Raw genomic sequence first — 22,610 nt, forward strand, 5'->3', positions numbered from 1 at the left:
TCCTATATATGACAACGTATAACATACTGAAAAAGAATCAGACTGTTCTGAATATTGTTTGGAAGCTCACTGATTGGAAGCGACCTGATTTAAAGCGTTTTCCTCTACTGAAGTGTTGGATGTGATGTATTTCTGATTGTCCCCCCCAGATTTAAGCCAGGAGGACACAGCTTTGATCTCCCCCCAAACTCCATTCCTGTTCTAATTAGGCAGACGAGACCTGCCTTTGGAGATCTCCAAGGGCACCTAACCCTCAGCCACAGACCCTGTGAGGGATACAGGCACTCACAGTTACAGGACTGCTTCACCAGCACCAACAAATCTAGGACTTGGCAATCTGGATCATGTATCTAGTGCAGAATCCAACTACAGTGCCGAAGCTGAGCCAGCTGTACCCATTTGCTAAAGTGACTCCCAAAGAAAATACAGACCGGTGGCACTCATGAGGGCCCACCTGTGCTGGGATGCTGGGATCCATCACACCCAGCTCACATACCGACCTTTAAGCCCTGCTGACCTGGACTGCTAGCACACTGCCTGATGCCAGTCAGCTCAGCAGGCTTTGTGGGAGCTGAGTGTGCTAAGTGTGCTCCTTCCAACAGCACCACATCAGCATCAGTCACTTCCACTGAGGGGCCATAAACAGTGTAACATCAATTCTCCATACCTGGGGGGGCCTAGCTGTTCGGACCGACTTCCCGTGGGATTCAGCCCAGGAGAGCTGAGGCATAACCCTGGGCTGCGTTTGTCAGATTTTCCACTTGTGTGCAATTAAAAATCTGCATTACTGTCCCACTAACGCTGGTCTTAAAATTCAGCTTTATGAAGCTTTCTAAAAGGCTGAGGTACTGACTTTCAGAGAACGGTGAGGTACTGAAAGAGATCATTGATATCCGCTATGATTACTCAACCCATCGCCCTGGTTACAGGGCTCTGAGGGGAATACTTGATGGAAGTTTATTCTGATGAAGCTTTGATTAAATCCATTCTTCTTTGCTGATTCAGGGCATTCTCCTGAACCGCCACGCACTGCACACACACTGCACACCACCATTCAAGCTCAGAAAATCTCTTAAGCCTGTTCCAGAGAGCAGCAGAGGGTTTTGGAGGTCAAACCCCAATGCCTACAGCAGCTTCACAGCCCATGAGCAACAGTGAGAGCAAAGCCACACGTGATGGAACGCAAGAGGAAACCCAGTGACTCAGGGTTGCAGGGACAGCATCTCTCCCCACCAGCTGCACCCAGCAGCAGCTGAGGGCACCACGCGCTTTTACTGTGCTGCATTCAGGAAAGGCCATTTCCCAACAGCCTTACGTGGACCCAACTATGATTTATACCAAGAAGGGGGCACCCACAGGCACCAGGAGGAGAGCACAGTCTAGCACCAAGGCCCTTTCCATCTGACTTTTCCAGCTTTCCTGCACAGGTGAGGCATCCAGCTTCATGCTGCCACAACACAGTGTACTGAGTGTGCGACTGATGCTCTCAGAATGAATAAATCAGTAAGTACAGCACAGAGGCCAGAAACCATTGACAAAAGCAGCATCAGCAGCTGAGCACATTGGCTCTTCTGTAAACATCTTGTTTCTTGTTTCTCCCCAACACGCTGCGGAAATCAATACACAGGGTGAGATGGAGGCAGGGAGCACACGTGGAAGAAGCACACGTGGAAGAGCCACCCAGCATTTTCTATCTGTTCCCCTGAGAAGAGGAGCCAACCCCACTTACGTGTCCACTGCTACAATACCAAACTGCAGCACAATTCTTTCCAAAGGCCACGTCAATGTCAAACCATTTTCACTGGCCACGTCTCTAAGCTGTGTGCTTCTACTGCTCAGTAACGCCAGTGTCTGCAGGCCGAAGTGACACCATGTAGGTGCCTGCCCAGCCCCAGGGAACACAGTCTGATCTCCACAGAGGAGCTTTATTCTGGTGGACACCACCTCCACGTTCCAGAGAAGTGCTCTTGGACACTGGCCTCACCAGAGTGCTCCTAAAAGCCTTTCATGAGCTCACCCTGATGAGACTGTTAATAGCACCCAGCTCCCCAAGCCCATACTCGAGTAAGGATAACACATCCTCCTTCAACGTCTGGGATGGCAGGAAACATCACAAATAGGTTTAGGCTACAGAAACCTTTTTAAGAACAAAGAGGAGGTGCTTGGGATCTCATTTCTGACAAAATCACTCTGGAAGCAGACAGCAAGACAAGGTGGAATGAAGTAAAGTTATCTTTGAGCAGAACTGAGCTGATGGTATGGACATTTGCTGACAAACTGCATAACAAGTACCTGACTCTGCCTGCTTATCTGACATAGGTCGTGCCATCAGCATCATATCCTGACAAGGACTGCAGACCTTCCAGCAATTCTTATCTACCGAGCAGCATACTGGCACTGTATTCCAATACACCACCACCACTTCCTGTTATCAAATCTGCCTGGATTTACAAGGTAGCCCTCTGCTTTTATCACAGGAAGACATTTAACCACTTAGAATTGTCACATCCTTCTCATACGCGTCCAGATGCAAGCAGTTCAGGAGCAGCAGAGAAGGATGTGCAGGCACTCACAGGGCTCAGTGTCATTCCTCACCTTGGAGGCAACCCAGACACCAGCTCCTGCTTACAGAATAAATACATGTGTGAGTGCTGTAAGTCCTAAGCCTTTTTCCTTCATCCTTTGTTTCAGTAGCACACTCACATGAGACTCCCACATGCCCCCAGCTGCAGCCCAGCACCACTGGAGCATGCACAATTTATTTCCTCCCGTGAGGAAGGAAGGTATTTAGACAAACAGTTAAGCACTGACCTTGGTAAAGATGCTTCTCTAAATGTTGGCTTAAGAGCAATCCCACAGGGAATCACAGAAGGGCTTGGGTTGGAAGGAACATCACAGAATCACAGAATCACCCGGGTTGGAAGGGACCTCAAGGATCATGTAGTTCCAACCCCCCTGCCTAGCAGGGCCACCAAACACACACATTCAGATCAGGTTGCCCAGGACCCCGTCCAACCTGGCCTTGAACACGACCAAGGACGGGGCATCCACAACCTCCCTGGGCAGCCCGTTCCAGGGCCTAACCACTCTCTTTGTAAAGAACTTCCCCCTAACATCCAACCTAAATCTTCCCTCCCTCAAAGATCATCCACTTCCAATTCCCTGCCCTGGGCATGGCAGCCAACCATTAAATAAGGCACAAGATCAGGCTGCCCAGGGGCTCACCCAACCTGGCCTTGAACACTTCCAGGGACTGTGCTGCCATTGCTTCTCTGGGCAGGGAACATTTCCAGCCACAAGGTGAGAGCTCCAAAACACCCCTGGAAATCCAGGCTGGGAGGAGTGCGATGAACCACACGCACCTTCTTCTTACCTGAGCTGTATCTGCTGCGCAAACAGAACATCCTGAACTGATCCGAGGAGAATTTCTTCAGAAATTCCTAAACCCAACCCACAGAAAGATTATATCATTAGCATCACAGCAACCCGTTTCTCAGTCTGCTATTCAATCCTCTCACACTAGTTTTACAGCACATTTCAGGCAGACAGACTTTACAAAAAGCCCATAATCATACTTGAAGATAGGATTAAAACTTTAAATTAGAGATCTGGTCTAACGTCTAAACTGAAGTCTACTGCCACGTACATGTAACACAGATGAGTATACATAGATAGAAGACAGCAATATACATGAAATCCCAAGCACGAATATACGGCGTTGATAAATATTTTGTAATTATGATCAACTGTGCATTAAATAAAGACTTCTGCAGAAAACAAACCAAAGCTATCAGACCAAAACTAGGATGTGACCTCGCAGGAAAGGACAGCTACCAAGTTTTGCAAAGCTTATGAAAGACTGGAACAAGAGGGCAACTTTTCTGGAGCACGTGAAAGAAAACTGAGTGAATAAAAATAACTCTTTTTTAATATACATATATATATTGCTGGAATTTATCTATGCTGGCTGCGAAACCTCATTAATTTCACCCTACTGCTTATCTACTTATTTAAAAATAATTTATTACCCCTACAAAGAGCTATTTAAATGCGTGGAAGGTACACTGATAAGACATTCAATCACTCAGCAGCTCTGCTCTCAGCAAGAAGGTTGGACAAGGTGGACGATTAACTGCCACTGCTTTCCTGATTTTTAATTTGAAAATCAGTGATAGGAAGTTTGTAACACTGAAGCACCACTGCCAATACAAAATCATAGGGTGAAGTCAGTGCAAGTAAGAAAATGCAGAAATGTCATTTGCTTAAAGGTGTAGTTTTTGAAATTTAGCTTCTGCTAGCAGCCCAAACATCAAAAAGCCTGAACATGGAGGGCAGCACGTCAGCACTGTGCAGTCTCTCACGTGGAAATAGAAGCAACAGGGGCAATCGGGGCAAGCTAAATCAAGAAACAGATTGCAATAGTAAATGGCTGTTTTTAAAATCAACTCTGTGTAACTTGACGTGCTTGGCACTCTCAGAAGCTTTATCACAGAATCGCTCAGGTTGGAAAAGAGCTTAAAGATCGTGGAGTCCAACCACAAGCTAACCATCCTACCCTAACTCTAACAGCCCTCCGCTAAATCATGTCCCTGAGCACCACATCCAAACGATTTTTAAACACATCCAGGGATGGTGACTCCACCACCTCCCTGGGGAGCCAATTCCAGTGCTTAACAGCCCTTTCTGTAAAGAAGTTTTTGCTGATATCCAATCTAAACTTACTGGCACAACTTGAGGCCATTTCCCCTCGTTCTGTCATCAGTGAGAAGAGACCAACCCTGCTCTCGCTATAAGCACCTTTCAGGTATTGGAAGAGAGCAATAAAGTCTCCCCTCAGCTCCTTTTCCCCAGACTGAACAGCCCCAGTTCCTTCAGTCTCATAAGGCATATTCTCCAAGCCCATCAGCAGCCTTATTGCCCTTCTTTGGACCTGCTCCAGCACTTCAATCTCCTGAATGCTAATATGTGGAAGGAAAACAATAATACTAAAACAAGAAAATAAATTCTAATGAGGAAAACTTTGAATTTGGGAGGGAATTTCTAGAAATCAGTTCTGTATTTCATTAAGAACAGAACACGGAGAAAGTACCATAGATCTCCCAAAGCGGGTGGCTTGGCTGTGCATCACCACTAAGCACTTGATTTTGGAGGTCAGAATTAACAGCCATTAAAGAAAACAAGACTAAAACACGAGAAAGAAACACACAGAAAGGGAGAAGGGGGAAGAAAAATAGCACAGCTGGACAGAGAGCATCAACGCGGCAGCAGGAAAGGCGAGCCATGCCTCAGTGCCTGCCAGGAATGTGCTCTGTGCTCCTCTGCCACCCCAACAAAGGAAAAGCCGGCGGCACCATCGGAGGCCGTGAATTGTTCAGAGCACACTCACAAAGTTCCACGCAGGGCTCAATGCCCAGGATGCAGGAAGGCCGCATGGGAAGAAATGTGGTTCGCTGGGCTGCAAGTTACTTGCAGGAGAGGATTAATACTTGCTAACCATGTCTAATTGTGAAATTAAAAGACGAGACCAGCATGGGAAGAGAGCTGATCTTGAATTTTTTGTTGTGAAGCACACTGCTACAATTGCTTCCTGCACAGCACTTTCCTCTATGCAAAGAAACGCCACTGCAAAAATAGAGGGGAACATTTCCATACTTTTTTTTCATTGTGCGTGTTGCATTAATGGTCACTTCTCTGTCCTGCCTACACCGTCTGCTGAGACACAGGAAAGTGCTGTGAAAACTGTGAGCAAAGGACAATATTGCTGGGGGAGACAGGGCTTAACTGTATAGACGAGACAAGATGAGGAGAATTAAGAATAAAGCAGCTCACGCCAATTTAAAAGGATTGTAACTAGTTTTCCAAGGGTCAGAGGGGAACATATGTGCTGAAACTGCCTCTAAAGCTTTGTCTCAAGGAAGAAAATTACCTGCTTCTAACAACAGGTGCCAGCTATCACTGGAGCCATGTTGGTGTTACATACAGTGCATCACAGATGTGGTGACACAGAAACCCTGCTCCGTGCTGCACCACAAACTTGAGCTCAACCTCTTTATGGACTTTCATGGAAAATAAGATAACCCAGAAGCTGCTGAATCACTGAACTCTCTCTGGTTAAGGGTTCCCTCTCTCTCACACACCAGAAGAGGACATAGTCACGCGGCCCGGTGGCAATTAAAGCTCTCCATGCATCAGCAAGAAAGCGACAGTAAGAAAAATATAATAAAGGAGACAGGAGACCAGTATTTATGGTCCCACATGTGCTCTCAGCTCAGCCAGATCCAAGTTAGGAACAATCCCTGAGTGAGAGCAGGCTTCCTGCATTCAAATAGGTGCACTAGCACTAGAAAAAAAAACACTCTGCTTCACTTTCCCTGCAGTATAAGCACATGCTCACATCTTTTCTCAAAATAAGACTGTGGTTAGTATTTAGATATTATGGATACACATTTCTCCAACGCACACATATAGATTACCTTGATTGTTATGTAGTTTTTTAACGACTTAGACATTTTTTCTTGACTTCCTTTAACGTGTAAATGCCCTAGAACAAAACAAATGCATCAGGATAAGTTAGTGTGCTTCTGAATGGGCACTTAACAAGAAAAATCTCTGCACTGAGACACTGGAGTCACAGGAGGCAGCAGATGCATGCCAACCATCTCAATGCAATGCACAAGTTATTGTTCATAACTGTTGCTAGCAGTCCTGCACATCTCCCCACTCAGCTCTAGCTGGGTGGAGTATAAAACAGAAGAAAATGTTATTCAATGAAGAACCAGGGTATGAATAGAAACATTAATAAAGAAATAACAAAGTCCTCATTAATTGAACTGATAATAGATTTTTAAAAAAATAAAAAAAAAAAAAAACACAAAAAAAACAAGGAAGGAAGAATCCTTCATTCTTCACTGAAAAGTACCTCACCCCTGACTTTCCAGAAATGTTTTAAGGCTTTCAAAGGTAGCCCAGTGATAGCACAATACCCTGGAGACCCAGACGTTTTTCTAATATGTAATAATTGCTGGTGGCTATCATACTACCTTTTTTTTTTTAAATTCCAAAACTGTATTACATTGATACAAAATACCTTGCGTGTACAATTTTCTGCACATTGCCAATTCCAAAACTTAATCTACCAAAACTGTGCAAATAGCTGGTCATCACAATGGATTAGACAGGATAAGGAAGACACTCAGATCTGCGTTTCCTAAAGTTCAGTTTTAAAAGACAGCACAGAGCAAGTTTTTGAAAAGCAAAGGGTAGTTTTTACAAGTTGCTTCTCAGAAGCTGCTTTCTGAAAACACAAGTGTTCCTTCTAATACTTACATCTAAAAATCTGACAGCAGCTTGAAGACGTACAAAAAAAGCCTGTGAGGAATATTGTATCTGGGAAATAAAGTCAAAAATGCTATCTGGGAGTCTGCTCAAAGAGGAGCTAGTGAAGGCTGTGGGGAACATCCGGGCAACACAAGGTGGCCATCCAGATCTTCTACCCTTAAACTGTGTTTCCCTGTTCAGCTCTCAGCTGTGCCCCCACCAAGGACACAGGGCTGTCAGCCACAGCCTCCAAAGTCTGGCATCTCCAGAGCACTCCAGGCAACAAGGAGCACGTCTGCATGGCAACAAGGGCTGCATGCTAATCTGCTCACCACACCTTCATGTAGGCATGACTATGACCAGCCCCCATGAAGGCCTTCCATCAGAACCGACTCCTCGTCTGCTGCCTTGGGGAGTTCATCAGATAGAAGAGAAATATACCCTCTGTCAAGGGTAGCAAAAGATCGGGGGATCCATAGATCCAGAACCAGCTACAAGAAAAATGCACAGGTCAATCAAAACCTCATTTCCATCGTGTTTGCCCTGGCTGCTACCAGGCGAGGGCATTTTCATTACACAGTTCAATTTAGGGCCCTAAGCAAAAACATGTGGACTGCCAGAAATACTGCACACCTGCAGCTCTAATGACTCCAGTAAAAATCAGCAGACACTTTTGTGAAGGGAAAAGGAATAGCTTGGGTGTGATTTTTCTTTTTTTCTTTTTTCCTTCTCTAAAGCTGCCTAAATATTGACTGACTTAACTTTTGGCAGCCAGATTTCAAAGGACTTGGCCATGATTTCCTAGGAAAGTATCATTAACATCTGAATTTGAAATAATACTCCAAGTGTTTCAGTACTTAAAGAGAATGATTTCATTAAAGAATCACAAAATATAAGGATTTTCATAACTTTGGCTTGGAGCTTTTCCCAGAGTACAAGCAGTCTAAAAATAAAGTCCTTATAAGAAGATTTATCCCTGGTGCAGGGGATTTTCTTCCTCTAATGGGGATTGCTCCTCCAATTCTGTGCCTGCTAAAATTCTGAAGTCTGTTACCAGAATAAACTGTTTCTGAAGCTGATTCGTTTGCCTTAAATAATTCATGCTATCGTCCTCCAGCAAAATTTTTTTGAATTAATGAACGCAATCCGTCAGCTCCTAAAGAACCTCAGCATTCAAACTGCTCTTGCAATCAACGTTTTCTGTTTTTTCTTTTCTGAGAAATCTTCAGTCCTCTTCGGTTTGTTTCAAAGAATACTCGCCCTGTAGTGATGAGTCCAAGCTCAACAACTCGGACTGACTGCTTTGTTTAGCAGAAGGGCTTCAGCTGGCAGCAACCAGTGCATCTCAGTAGAAGTGCAGAGAAATCCCCAGCACGGCAGGAGTAAAGCACACCCTGGAGGATGCACCAGCCTCTGGACAATTTCTGTTGACTTATAACAGGCTCTGCATTGGGAACTGAAACTAGAATTTAAAATTCATCCCAAACTGTACAAACAGATACATATTTATACACACACACACACAAAAAAAAGCCAGACTAATTCCCAGAGTGTACCATAGGCTGCACAACTTGTGCTCAAACAACTAACCCAAAAACTTCAACAAGAGATGTTGCACAAAGTATTGTTCAGTAAGAAGAGAAAACATAGACTGCAGCTGATTTTCTATTGCCTTCAGTACTTTGAAAACCATCCAGAACCACTACAACTACAACAGGAAGTATGAACTTCAAGGTTTCTAGCAGAACAACAACACCAGTATGATCATAAAATGATGTAGTTCAGAGCACTTTGCAGCAGGATCTTCACTGAAGGACATCATATGAGGTGGCAGGGAACAGTTTTACACAACACCAAGCAATATCATAATGCCAAAGATTGAGTGAGTAAAAGACAATTTGGCATAATTTAGTCAGGTGTGAGCAGTGAGGTCACTTCTAGGGGAAGACGACAGATATGTAGAGGATACACCAAGACCAAGGTCAAGTTGAGTCAGTCACTCTCTATAGGATAGGCAGAGAGTTGGGTACCAGTGAGGAGGGTTAAGGGATCTACGGTGACATGCCTCACTGCCTTTGCTCTTCCACAACACCAAGGGCTGGATGGGTTGGGTTGGATGGGGCCCTGGGCAGCCTGGTCTAGTAATAAATGTAGATGGAGGTTGGTGGCCCTCCCTGTGGTGGGGGGTTGGAGATTCATGATGCTTGAGGTCCTTTCTATCCCGGGCCATTCTGTGATTCTGGGAGGGGTGAGTGACTCGGTCTAGATGTAGCCCATAGGTGTTACATACCTCCTTCTCCCTTCCCAGCAGCAACTTCTTCAATCGTGCCTGAGCAGACTCAACCAAAGTGTCTGACTCACTCAGTCCTCAGTATTATTAATTCTGTGTCTTACTCATCACTCAATATAATGCTACTGGAGTATTTAGAGAGGAATATATTTATAAGAGCTTCTCTGGATAATTTACATAGTTACAGATATGTGAATCACACGTTCAAAACTTGCAGTTATTAGTCACTAGAGAATATGTTAGGTTTTCCCCACATTTCAAACCATGCAAAACATCTCAACCGAGATGCTTGTCTGCAGGATCACTGCTGTGAGCTTGATTGGTTCGTTGGTTCGTGCAGCTTTGCATCCACTCTGTTCTCATCCTCCAGTAGTATGATGTCTTTTCCCTATCGTGAATAAAGCCTTTTACCATACTTACTATTTAGCTCAGCACTCTACTTAAAACTTCCTTTCACGCCCACAAGCAACTGGTACTGAGACAGATTGGAGAACTGGAGTGGTTTATTCCAGTTTCAAAGCTTTTAAAATATTATGATCAGTTACCTGTCTATCTGGCACCTTCATTCATCCGTCTCCAGATACTGAAGGTTCTATCTCTAAGACAGCAGGAATTTCTACTTTCAGAAGAACATACAGAAAAGCTCAATTATTTCCACTCCCTTCCTGCAGGACTGTTATAACCAAAATGAAATTTGAAAAGAAACTCTACCATAAGCATAAAAATTCTGGAGAAATTCAAATGAAAGAGACTTTGCAGGAAGAACTCCTCTTTCCACACTTTTCTTTGGGAGTAAACACTGTATGTGGGTAATGCACACACTGTTATTACTTGGAGACTGATTCGGATGATATTTCACTGTTTCACTGTAACCATTTCATAAATAAAGGCGTTCACTGTACAATTCCAAGATTCACTCTCATTTATGCTTCTTTGTTTAGTGAGGACAGAACCCGGCCGCTGTAGTACAGCATCTATTTGTAAAGTTTCCCTCATGTTTCATGCCACAGAAATGGCAAAACTACAAAAATAAAATAAAGTTCCCTAGAGCTCTACATGCCTCGTGTCCATATCATCAGGTGATGAATACTTTACTTACCAGAATGCAAAAAATAATTCCCCCACTGCTCACACTGATGATACACCTCGCACTGCGCAATTTCATTTTCATGATGAGGAAATGCGAGATCTATCCCACCGGTATGGATGTCCAGCTGCTTTCCAAACACTGCACTGTAACAATATTTTCCTGATCGGTAAGTAGAACACTACAAAAACTTGTGGTAAAAAAGAAAAAAAAAAAGAGGAAGCAATATAAATATGTTATTTAATGACTGCAATGTAATGTCAAGAAAGAACTTTTCTTGGATAGATCTTGGATCAGATCTTGGATATCAAAACTGCAGCAGAACTATGTGTATGAGCAGGACCATATCTGCCCACAGTGAGTTTTCCTCAGCAGGAATGACTATTTTTTCTAATTTAGATTAAAGATTGACAAGCAGGACATCTCCTTTCCTTGTCCTGCTACGGTATCAGACAGCTGCCTTCATCTGCAAGCAAAACAACTTCAGTGACAACTGCTTCCTCAGATTTGGTATTACCATTCTTTTATTTTGTACCTGTCAGGCCACCCAGAGCAGGATGCCCAGGGCCACGGCCAGGCGGCTGCTAGAGACCCTCAGAGCAGACACCACAGCCTCTGTGCAGCCTCTGCAGCACTCCATCATCTGCACAGTGCAGAAGTACCCCTGGTGTTCAGAGTGAGCCTCTACATTCCAGTGTGTGTCCACAGCCTCTTGTCCTGGCATGGGGTCTCACTGAAAGGAGCCTGGCTATGCTCTCTGTGCGCTGTTCTTTCAGGGATTTATAGACATAAATCTGTACAGTTTGATACACTTTTAAACCACCTCAGTTGGGGCAGAAGAAGGTAAGAAAATCAGAAGAGGAAGATAGTATTCCTGTAGCCATTTTGAAAGCCCGTGCCTCTCTGCTTCTTTCTGCCTGCTTGAAAATCAGATTAAGCACGGACTTCTGGAGACCTCATCTTGCCTGTGGAAGCACAGCGCATCCCACTGTCAGTGAAGCTCCAAAAAGGAGACCAGATCAAAGTCACATCAGATGGTTCCCTTCTGCAGGACTACACCAGTGACCATTGCTCCTCTGTCACCTTCCTACACATGCACGTCAAAGATATTTCAAAATTAATTCACCTAGCTCCAAGTGCTTGGAGATCTTCGGCAAAAACAAACAAGTAGTTATTGCTTAAAATTAGAACCTGACAGCCGACTGTGACAGCAAAACACTTTACATAACTTAAAAGTCTACGTTTCCCATTTTCCACAGTCCCAGATTACTACACTTACACTCTCTGCATGACTCTACATCTATTTCCACGGCGAGAGCCGCATCCAGACACAGCAAAGGTAAGTTTTTACAGGAGACAGATACTTTAAGTAGCATCACAATAGCAGATATGCAATTTTGTAAAGGGTTGTTATTTCTTATCTGGAGTGCACTTGTGTCACAGGCTGCACTTCAAATGCAGCACACTTCTGTGTACTTCAGTTGCTTTAAGCGCTGTTCCATAGTGCAGAAATTGTTTAGTGACATAAAATCTCTTTTTCTAAATGCTTTTCACTATCAAGCAGTAATTACTAACAACCTTAGGTATACCAGCACAGCCTGTGGAAGAGAAAACTAAAGCAGTTGTTCCACATGCTTTCAGCTTGGGTTCCAAACATTCAAGAGAAACCAGCTCAGGTCTCAATAATTTCTTATTAGCTTCCAAAGAAGACTTGAGAGTAATGAAAACTAAGTACCATCATCAATCTTTCAGGATGAAAAGAGTTAAAGAGTCTTTTCTAAACACAAATGAATCGGTCATAAATTAGAACTGCACTAAACAAAGTACTACTATCCTGTGGAGTAAATAAAGCAAAATTCCAAATTAAGAGCAAATTAATTTAAACCAGCTCTAAACAAACTGCTACCATGCACAATTTGCATCATGCTCACAGAAAATACTGCCACAAAGAAAACAGAATATGTAAAACTGCAGCTGACTTTTAAAGAAAGCTGTGTAATGAGAGATGTAATTAGCACACACATCCACAACTGCTGCTAAGACGAGGCCAGCAAAATCTTCTATGTTCAGTGGAGCTGGGATGGAATTCCAGGCCCTGTCCTCCTCATACTGCACCACAGACTTGACCAGGTTCACTACGGATTGCACAAAGTGGAAGACAGATGAAAGACACACTGTAACTTTTATGAAAATGCTGGTTACTCAGTTGAAGCTAAAAGACTCCCTAATCAATTATGTGATCCTGCGTGGCTTATTTTAAATGCTCACTTTTCTCTCAAAATAAAACCAGATGCTGCTCCATCAAGGTGGACGAGGAAGATTTGTGCCATACTCAAAATCCCCAAACTGCAGCAAATAGATTAAAACTGTTTTTTTCTACTGATGAGAAGAAAAAAGCAGCACTGCTGCTACCATAGCACTGTAACTGAAAACAAGAAACGGCAATGGATTTTAAATACAAGAAATCTGACCTTGATATCGTGGAGCATTCAATGTGCCACCCAGGTCTTCCCTTTCCCCAGGGAGAACTCCAGGATAACTCTTGAGGTTTGGCAGCTTTCCACAGGGCAAAATCTCTACCGTGCCGCTTATCGGTATCAACTGCCACAGAAAAGAGAGTGGTTAATGGGACATGCCTCAGAAACACACAGTGAACAAATGAAAGAAAGTAGAATTGCATGCTTAGTGAACCACTCAGATTTTATTCTCTTTGCCCAGCTTTTTTCTTTTCCTGCTTATACTGGGTTTCCAGTCTTCTCATCCTGTGTAAAAAAAAATTATATATTATGTTGAATCGGATTTCTGCAGGCTAAGAAGATGGATAAGCATCTGGATGTAAAAGTCTTCAATACATCCAATCCTTCCAATCCTTTTGGCCTTCTCCAGTCTTGTATCACTCATTCACTTACTTATCAACCAGTTTCCTAGGACAAACAGGTTATACTGCAGCAGCAGAATTAAAAAAAATCCTTCAATACTCAACATTGTTCATCTGTTTTATTAGCAGATAGAAGTTAGATTTACTTCTTTCCTCTGCTTCTACCAGATCACTAACAAAAACAGTGTGCATGACATGGTCTAATCTCATCCCCGCATCATTCCAGCACCAATATATTTTTGGAGCTCAGATGTTCACTTTTCTCAATCTATTCTAATTGCACTTTATTGATATTACATAGAATCAGTTTTAATTCAGAATGTCATGCAATATTAAGTAAAGCACTTTACAAAAATCCATTACACCTGCTACATCAAAATTGATAAGAAATAAAGGATAGAAACACAGCCCAAGTTTTATCTAGTGAATCTTCACCTTGGCTCTTTCACTACCTTGCCAAGCCCTGGCTGATTTGTGCCTGTTGACTCCACGTCTCTCTTGATTTTTTTCAGTATATTTCTACAAAAAAAAAAATTACTCTTTGTCTACTTGGTTATAAACTCAATAACAGGCACAGAATCTTCAGAGATTGGAGTAAATTTAGTAGCAAGTGAATTGAAGGGAAACAAGGTAAAACATGAGCGGTTGAGGCTCAGGGGCACCTCTGGAGAATGTCTTGTGCAACCACCTGCTCAGTGCAGGAGGCTCAGGGTCACATCCTGTGGAACTGTGAGCACCCTCAAGGGAAGAAACTCCACAACCTAGTGCTAGTATCCTCTGCCCAACTACACTCTTGTTAATACTGTATGCAGAAACCCTGTGAAGGCAGCAGGTTTAACAGCGCAGTGAAACACAGCACGTCCCTAGCCATACTCACTGGGGACCCCTATGCTACTAGGTGCCTGCAGCTAGTCAGGGAGATGTTTTCAGCTTGTCAGGAACTGCTCTATAACACAATCCCTTTGTGTGCTTTAATGATACAACTCCAAAGCAAAGCTGTAAAAAAGCTTCCGGCTGCAGCTCACTCGAATATCACCTCCTGGGCATTCTCAGGAATTGCAAACAGAACATTTCCAATGAAGACACAGTGAACTTCAGCACACACAGCATGCAGAAGATCTGTCTTAAACTCTCCTACACAGAGACTTGACCATAGCTGATTTACAGAAACTACAGAGAGGATCAGCAATCCTGCTCAGCAAAACTATAGCAAAAATAGAATACAACCAAGGGTACAGGTGTATGTTACCACAGCCCACCAAGAGAGCTCATACAATCACTCTGCTTCACAGTGATGGTAAGCAATGAAAGATGTGAATGCATCTGGTCAGTGCACACCAGTAGGACGCAACTGCACAACTATAACAAGGCAGGTGATGTTTCTCCCTGCCAATCCTCACTGCTGCCTAGTGTGTGGGCTGAGAGCATCACCTCACTACTCAGTCTGTATGTATTGCTCCAAGGATTTAAATAAAATTAAGAACCACAACTGTTTTAAGGTACTGGAACAAAAATGGAGAGAAAAACAAGCATAAAAAGACACCATTAAGCTTCCTCTTGCACTGGCAACACCTCAGTAAGTAACTACTAAAACAATGATGTTCTGATTAACTGAAAAAGCTGTCTATATACAAGTTAAAAAACTGCTTCAGACTGTTGAATGAAGGTTTATATATCAATACATCATGAGTTCAGACAAAGCATTAACACAAATTGCTACCAAGAACTTACCTGCTTCACTTTGTGTATCAGCAGAAACAGCAGTTAATACTCCATACCTTTCTCCCCAAGACTTGACATCAAAATAAACATTGCCTAATAGAAAAGAAATATTTAGCTTCACAGTGAAGATGGGGAACGTTCACTGTTGATACAATGGAGACAACATTTCCACAAAAGCAGAATAAAACACCCTTGGACTTCCATTTGAAATTCAGAAATGCTACAGCAGTAGCAGCCCACATTTCTTTATTATTAGCTTTCCAGTAACCTAATTTACTCATTTTGCACTGAAGATAACGTTGTTTTCTGGAGATCCCCCTGGGTTCTTCCCAGGACAAGCGATCCATCCCACGACTGAAGCATTACCTATACTGTTCCTGTTACAATACACTTAACACTCTTCTACAAGCATCAGCTCTACTAAAAATTTCCCACACGCTGTTTGCAGGTATGACTTTTACAGTACATAGGAGATGTCCAAATCCTGCTCACGGCTAACAGAGCTAACCCACAGCTCCCTCAAAAACTTAGGCCAGGACTTCCCTACAGGAGCTGAAACAGCAGCTTATTACAATAAACATTTATGTTCAGTACTGAATTACTTCTTGTTTAGATATTGACTCAAGAGTTGTTCTGCACAGTTGCATCATAACAAGCAAGTTTGCTCACACCATGATAATCAACATAAGGAAAATCTGGTACAGCATATCTCATCTGACCCCAAAACAGGATCCCTTTGAGTGCTTGCTTTCCATGCATGCGAGTTGCCTTGCTACAAATCTTACCTTGTGAAGTTGCATAAGCCTGCCCGTTAGCAATTATTGTCTTTATGAAGGAAATTATCTGAGGAATGTTTTCAGTCACTCTCATATATACTGTCGGAGGAAGGACCTTAAGTAAAGAAATTGTAACAGTTCATCAACCCACACGTAATGCACTGCTGACAAGCCACTCCAAATTAAGAAACTGACTTTAAAGAACATCTGTTCTAGTTTTTATCTTAGCAAAACAAACAAAAAAACAAAAAACCCCTGTGAATATCATAAGAAGGTCACAAGCAGTACTTAAGATGCAGATAATATTAAAATGAAATTGAGGAAGAGACAGATATAATAAATAAATAAATCTGCTAGCTTTCACCAGAGGTTTACTCCCTGCTTCTGAACAAGAAGCAAAGTCATCTGCAATCAAAGAATGAATATTAGATGCTTTATATACTTTAGGTCTGGATATTTCTGCATGACAGTAAACACATATTATCTATGAATCAAGACCTTACTACACAGAGCAGAAAGTCTGTGTTCCTTTACAAATTTAACTTGTTTATTCCCCCTCTCTGAATAGCCAAGGTTTGCTTCCTTTCCCATTCTTAACACAAAAGATGTGCAATACAAAGCCTTTGTCTTCTCAGAAGAGTGAAAAAGTAAAACACTACCCAGTCACTGAACAACACTTCATAAGACAAGCAACCAATTGTTTTTTTTCCCCTCAGATCAAACTGTCAAATTCAGATTCCTGACCAAAATAAGTGCTTGGAAAGACTCTAAAATGCAGCAGCTCACGTATCTGTACCTTTAATGATGCCATATCTTGTTTAAAGTCTTCTTCATACATACGAGCAAGAGCTACTGGCGATATATTCATCTGAAAAAAAAGATTAGTAAATCAAAATAACAACATAAAGTACCACAATCTTTTATCAGACAGTTAACAGCTAATTGGCAGAGCCCCCAAGGTAACGAGGCAGAGAGGCTTATTAATCTAACTAACATTCATGAGGAGGCGACGCCAGCTTTTATAACTTAAGAGCAGTGTTTCATCTAGGCTTCCAAATTGCCAAAATATTGATATCTTTTAGGAGAAAGCAACCAAAAATTAAAATAATGAATTCTTTCCCTCTTCTTAAGAGGGTCATCTTCCATTTCCAGTGACAAGATATACTACAGCACACGGATATAAAATGCATTCCACCTATTGTCAAGGGACACCGATACCACCAACGTGTCAGAAAGGCAGACCAGAGACTTGTAGGATGAGTCAAGATATTAATTTGCAGCAATTAAGAAAAATAAGATATTTCAGCTGATCATTACTCACATATTTCAGTACAATCAGGAAAATTAACTGAGAGCCAGTTCCATATTTTTCCAGGTACTTCGCAAACACCTCCACATTGCTCATTCACGGACTGACTGACAGAAACAGGAGTGCTCACAGAAATGCAATCCAAAAGGGGCAATTTAAACATGACAAGACACTTGTCTCAAACGTTCAGAATAGGCCAGGACTTGAAAGACACGTGATGGCAAATCCCGTCCCAGCAAGCAAAAGCATGATATGATAGGATATATGCTCTCGTGAGACCCCACCTGGAGTACTGCGTCCAGTTCTGGAACCCCCAATGCAAGAAAGTAAGGGAGCTGTTGGAGCAGGTCCAGAGGACAGCCATGAAGATGATCAGAGGGCTGGAGCACCTCACCTACAAGGTCAGGCCAAAAGAGCTGGGGATCTTCAGCCTGGAGATGAGAAGGCTCTGGGGGGACCTCATAGCGGACTTCCAGTACCTGAAGGGGCCTACAGGAATGCTGGGGAGGGACTTGTTGTAAGTAAAAAAAAAAAACAGAGGAAATGGTTTTAAACTGGAAGAGGGTGGATTTAGAGTAGATATTAGGAACAAATTCTTTACTGGGCAGGTGGTGAGACACTGCGACAGAGAGGTTGTGGATTCCCCTTCCCTGGAAGCATTCAAGTCCAGGCTGGATGGGGCTTTGAGCAACCTGTTCTAGTGGGAGGTGTTCCTGCATATAGCAGGGAGTTGGAACTACTTGATTTTAAAGGTCCCTTCCAATCCAAACCCATGATTCTATATGAGCGCATCTCAAATCCAAGCTTTTACATCTTCTCTGAGTAAAACCTACCAAGGAGGAGCCAACAGACTGCCACTCTCTCCAGCTTACACATAATCAAATCATTAACACAAGAAATCCAAATTTTTTACTAGAGGATCTTTAAGGGGTGGGTATCATATCTGAACAAGCTGGTCTAGGTGGGAGTTCTGGTAAAAGACAGATATGATGCTCATCCAGCAATGGAAGGAGGAAGATGCTTCAGCACTGAGGCAAAGTCATGCTTCTGCCTGCAGACCAGACAGAGAACTCTTCCTGTGATGTGGTTCATCTCAACAAGCAACTCAGATGCTTCTTTGATCAACAGAAAGACATTCACTGGGAGACAAGGAAATCCCTCCTATTCAAATGGGCACCCAATTTATCTCTTCCTCAAAGGACCACGGGGGGAACGGAGCACTCTACTCACAGAGCAGATGCCCAACTTTCAGATTCTGTATAGATGAGTCCCACCAGAGGATGGACAACACAGTCAGATACACTGATTCTGGTGTCGTAATGTTTCAGATACAGAGGTCCCAAACAAAATGTGCACAAAAGGGCAAGTATTTCAAAAAGAAAAAATATCCACATAGGAGATTTCCTCATAGAGCCAAGGAATGGAATAACTGAACATATTACCTTCAAAATAAAATCCCATAGGGTTCTGACAAAGAAAAAAAATGTAAAATACATGCATATAGATTTAAAAAGGTTGTGACTTTTTTTGTTGTTAGAAAGTAGTGGTCTTAAAAATAAAACCTGCAAATGAAGTTTCTAAGGGAACAAATATATTTCTGAAAAGAGAGCAGTGCTAGCATTCTTTTCAATTTAGTACTGCAAGAGTAATCATTTATGCAAGGAATAAATAAAGTGATACCTGTCAAATTATCTGGCTCAAGCATAAGACTTGCAACTGTAATTACAGTTCACTTCATTCACAATCCAGATTTCAAAAACCAATATAATGTTTATTTAAAACAAGTTTATAAAGCAGAACACATTTGTGGCATTTTACAGTCCAAAAAACATTAAAAAAAGAAATTGGAATAGTCATTCACAAGCTCAGCTGTTACAAAAGATCTGATTAAAAACCAACTAGGGGCTACTTACAGCCATAAAGCCTTTAATTAGGCCAATATCTCTAAGAATTCAGTGAAAAGTTGGATTGTGTTGATTTATTTTTTTAATTCACAATTTTTGTATTGATCTTGCCACCGAGCCCCAGTCTTGTCAAGACTTACCCAAAGAAGGTGCTGACTTTGTAGCTAGATGGTGCTCAGCACCTTTTAGGAACTGCTCTCAACCTTGTGCATCATCACTTACATGCTGTCTTTAACAATCAGTGACACAGAAAACAGAACTCTGCTGGCTGAAAGTTTCAGTTCATTTCAATTCTAGTAAAGGGACATCACGGCTTTTTATTTTCCACTGCCTTCCAGACAAGGCATGAGGCTGTGAGGCCCACTGCCTCAGGTGCAGACAGAGGGCTAGAAATCCCAAAATTTCTTATCTAAATTAAAATATATATATAGTACTAAAACAACAAACAAACAAATGTAGAACATTTCCCTATATAACTAGCAGTAGGACGTACCAAACGTTTGGGTCTAAAGCTGTAGCATTATATACCTACCTCATTGGCTCTTTTTATGATCTTGTCATCTATGTCTGTAATCCCCATCACCATGATAACTTCAGTATCAAAAAAACGAGTCAATATCCTTCGGATTATATCAAACCTAACATAGGAGCTGGAAAAGAGAAAGAGGAGCTTTTAGAGATGCAGTAAATATGAATAAAACCCTGGAAAAAAAATGACAGCTGTACAGATACCCCAAATACCCAAATACTTGCAAAAGAAGGTCTCAAGTACATAAAATGCTTTTCCAAAATTAATTCCAATCCACACAGAAGTCAAGTAAATTTCAGTTGAACTGCTCTACCCTCTTCTGGCATTAGTGACACATTACAGCAAATTTTCCCCATTCTCTTGCATCTCTTTTATGATAACAACGGGGTACTTTTGAAACTGCCTCTTAAGCAAAAGACTCTTCCAAAGAACACAACATGACATATAAGCTGATCCTAAAAAGCTGATCCCCTAGTCTGTATGCTACCAGGTTCTCAAAGCCCGCAGCCCACAATATGGAGAAACAAACCAACTCACTCCAACACTGCTTACAGATGAGTGGTAGCTACAGATACAAGCACAGCTATAGTTCATTAACACATCACCACAGATCTTTTCTGACAGCAAAGAAGAGTCGCTCTGGGAGGTTATTTTATTTAGACTCAAGAATAAATTTTCAGCACCATTCAGGCTCTACATGACAACAATGAATATTCAGTGTGGACAGACAGACCCACATACAAGTGGTGCCTTCTGTTTTCAGAATGCAGAGCCCATGACTTCTCAAAACACGCTTCAATTGAGTAAAGCCCAGCTTCTGTGAGAAATAAGAAAAGGTGACTGCAGGCTCTCAGTCCATTCTGTGAGACCAGGAGAAATCTCAGCCTCCTCTGGCTTTGAAGAAACCCAAGTGCACCGCACCTGCAGGATGGAGTAAAGGAAACCTCAAGACCTGCAGCTCTCCATGGCACCCACTGCCCTGGCTGGGATGCACCCCCAGCATCTGTCAAAGCAAATACATGTAGGAAAACACAATGGATCTGTACCCTTTTCCTCAGCTGCAGATATCAGTTAGCATTAAGAGACACGGACCTGCTGGAGTAGGTCCAGAGGAGGACAAAAAATATGATCAGAGGGCTGCACCACCTCTCCTACAAAGAGAGGTTGAGAGAGCTAGGGTTGGTCAGCCTGAAGAAGACTCCAGGGAGACTTCACTGCAGCCTTTCAGAAAAAGCCTACAGGAAAGATGGGGAGGGAGCATCAGGGAGTGTAATGATAGGACAAGGAGCTTTAAACTAACAGACAGTAGGTTTAGATTAGATACAAGGAAGAAACCCTCCAAGACTAGGGTTATGAGGCACCAGAACAGGCTATGTAGACAAGCTGTGGATGCCCCATCCCCAGAGGTGTTCAAAACCATAGAATTGGATGGAGAGGTGTCCCTGCTCATGGGGGTTGGAACGGGATGGTCTTCTAAGGTTCCTTCCAAGCCAAACAATTCTGTGATGATTTCAGCATACGCAGTATCTTAATGAAGAAAAATACATTTCTGATGTTGTTTGCACTGTGTCCATCTTAGAAAAAGGCCTTTTGGAATGTGCCACATGCTACCAGGGAGACAGCTGGTATTAATGAATACCAGCTCACCGGGAGCAATATTCATCTCATGTCATGACACTATTCCAGAAGAATATTAAATTATTCTTTGGATCTCTTTCAAAGGGACAATAGCAGAATCAAAAAGCTTAAAATCAGATTTAACAGTGCTGCAGATTTAATTTCCAGAGCACATACAATCTCCGGGCTGTTCTCTCCCCTCTGATCTTCTAACTTAATCGATGGAAGAAGCACTGCAATAGCCCAAGTAAATCTCAGAAAGCAGGCTCCTTGCAACTTCAGCATCAAACTGCAAAGAAGAAAGCAGTTCAAATGAAGTAGGTGCTCCAGCAGCCCAGAAAGCTAACCACACCGTGGGCTGTATCAGAAGAAGCATGGTGAGTAGGTCGAGGGAGGTGATCCTGCATCTCTACTCTGCACCGGTGAGACCTCGCCTGGAACACGGTACTCAGATGTGGAGTTCAATACAGGACAGACGTGGACCTGTTGGAATGTGTGCAGGGGAAGGCCACAAAAATGATCCAAGGGATAGAACACCTTCCCTATGAGGACAGGCTGAGAGAGCTGGGGAAGAAAAGACTCTGGGAAGATGTAATGGCAGACTTTCAGTATCTAAAGGGAGGCTAAAAGAAAGTTAGGGCCAGACTCTTTGGTGGGGTCTGTTACGACAGGACATAGGGAAACAGTTTCAGAATAAAAGAGGGCAGATAAGGAAGAAGTTTTGCGAGGCATTGGCACAGGTTGCCCAGAAATGTAGCGGACACTCCATCTCTGAAGACACTCTAGGCCAGGCCAAAGGGAGCTCTGAGCACCTTGATCAATTGGACTAGATGACCTTACAAGTCCCTTTCAATTCCCTATGATTTTTTGGGGGTGCCACACCAGGAAGAATAGCATGCAGGATTTATCATAGAATCATACAATGGCAACGGTTGGAAGGCACCTCAAGGATTATCGAGTTCCAACCCCCCTGCCACAGGCAGGGCTGCCAGCCACTCGACCAAGTACTAGATCAGATGGCCCATGGCTCCTCCATCCAACCTGGCCTTAAACACTTCCAGGGATGGGGCACCCACAGTCTCTCTGGAAAACCTGTTCTAGCACCTCACCACTCTCTCAGTAAAGAACTTCCTCCTGACATCTAATCTAAACCTCCCTTTAGTTTAAAAACCATTCCCCCT

The 22,610-nt window shown here is 42.8% G+C and overlaps 1 protein-coding gene across 7 annotated transcripts in view; it reads right to left on the reverse strand.

The window, feature by feature from the left end:
- Positions 1–22,610, reverse strand: part of CARS2 (cysteinyl-tRNA synthetase 2, mitochondrial) — a 38,680-nt gene that overhangs the window by 8,493 nt on the left and 7,577 nt on the right. For 5 of the 7 annotated variants that reach the window (XR_006167462.1, XM_042811082.1, XM_042811083.1 and 2 more), the window contains 8 exons: positions 19,816–19,933; positions 16,867–16,938; positions 16,080–16,185; positions 15,304–15,387; positions 13,166–13,295; positions 10,707–10,840; positions 6,474–6,541; positions 3,374–3,440 (listed from right to left, as the gene is read on the reverse strand). Coding sequence is in view for 6 of the 7 variants with exons in the window: in XM_042811082.1 (XP_042667016.1) it covers positions 3,374–3,440; positions 6,474–6,541; positions 10,707–10,840; positions 13,166–13,295; positions 15,304–15,387; positions 16,080–16,185; positions 16,867–16,938; positions 19,816–19,933 (779 nt within the window). In the remaining variant the exon portion in view is untranslated. Of the gene's footprint in view, positions 1–3,373; positions 3,441–6,473; positions 6,542–10,706; positions 10,841–13,165; positions 13,296–15,303; positions 15,388–16,079; positions 16,186–16,866; positions 16,939–17,663; positions 18,045–19,815; positions 19,934–22,610 lie in introns of those variants that run through there. The other 2 variants (XM_042811086.1, XM_042811085.1) reach the window with 2 other exon arrangements.

This window comes from Centrocercus urophasianus, unplaced genomic scaffold (assembly GCF_019232065.1).
Source record: "Centrocercus urophasianus isolate 14NV4802_14NV808 unplaced genomic scaffold, USGS_Curo_1.0 seq_12, whole genome shotgun sequence".
NCBI classification, from domain to species: Eukaryota; Metazoa; Chordata; class Aves; order Galliformes; family Phasianidae; genus Centrocercus; species Centrocercus urophasianus.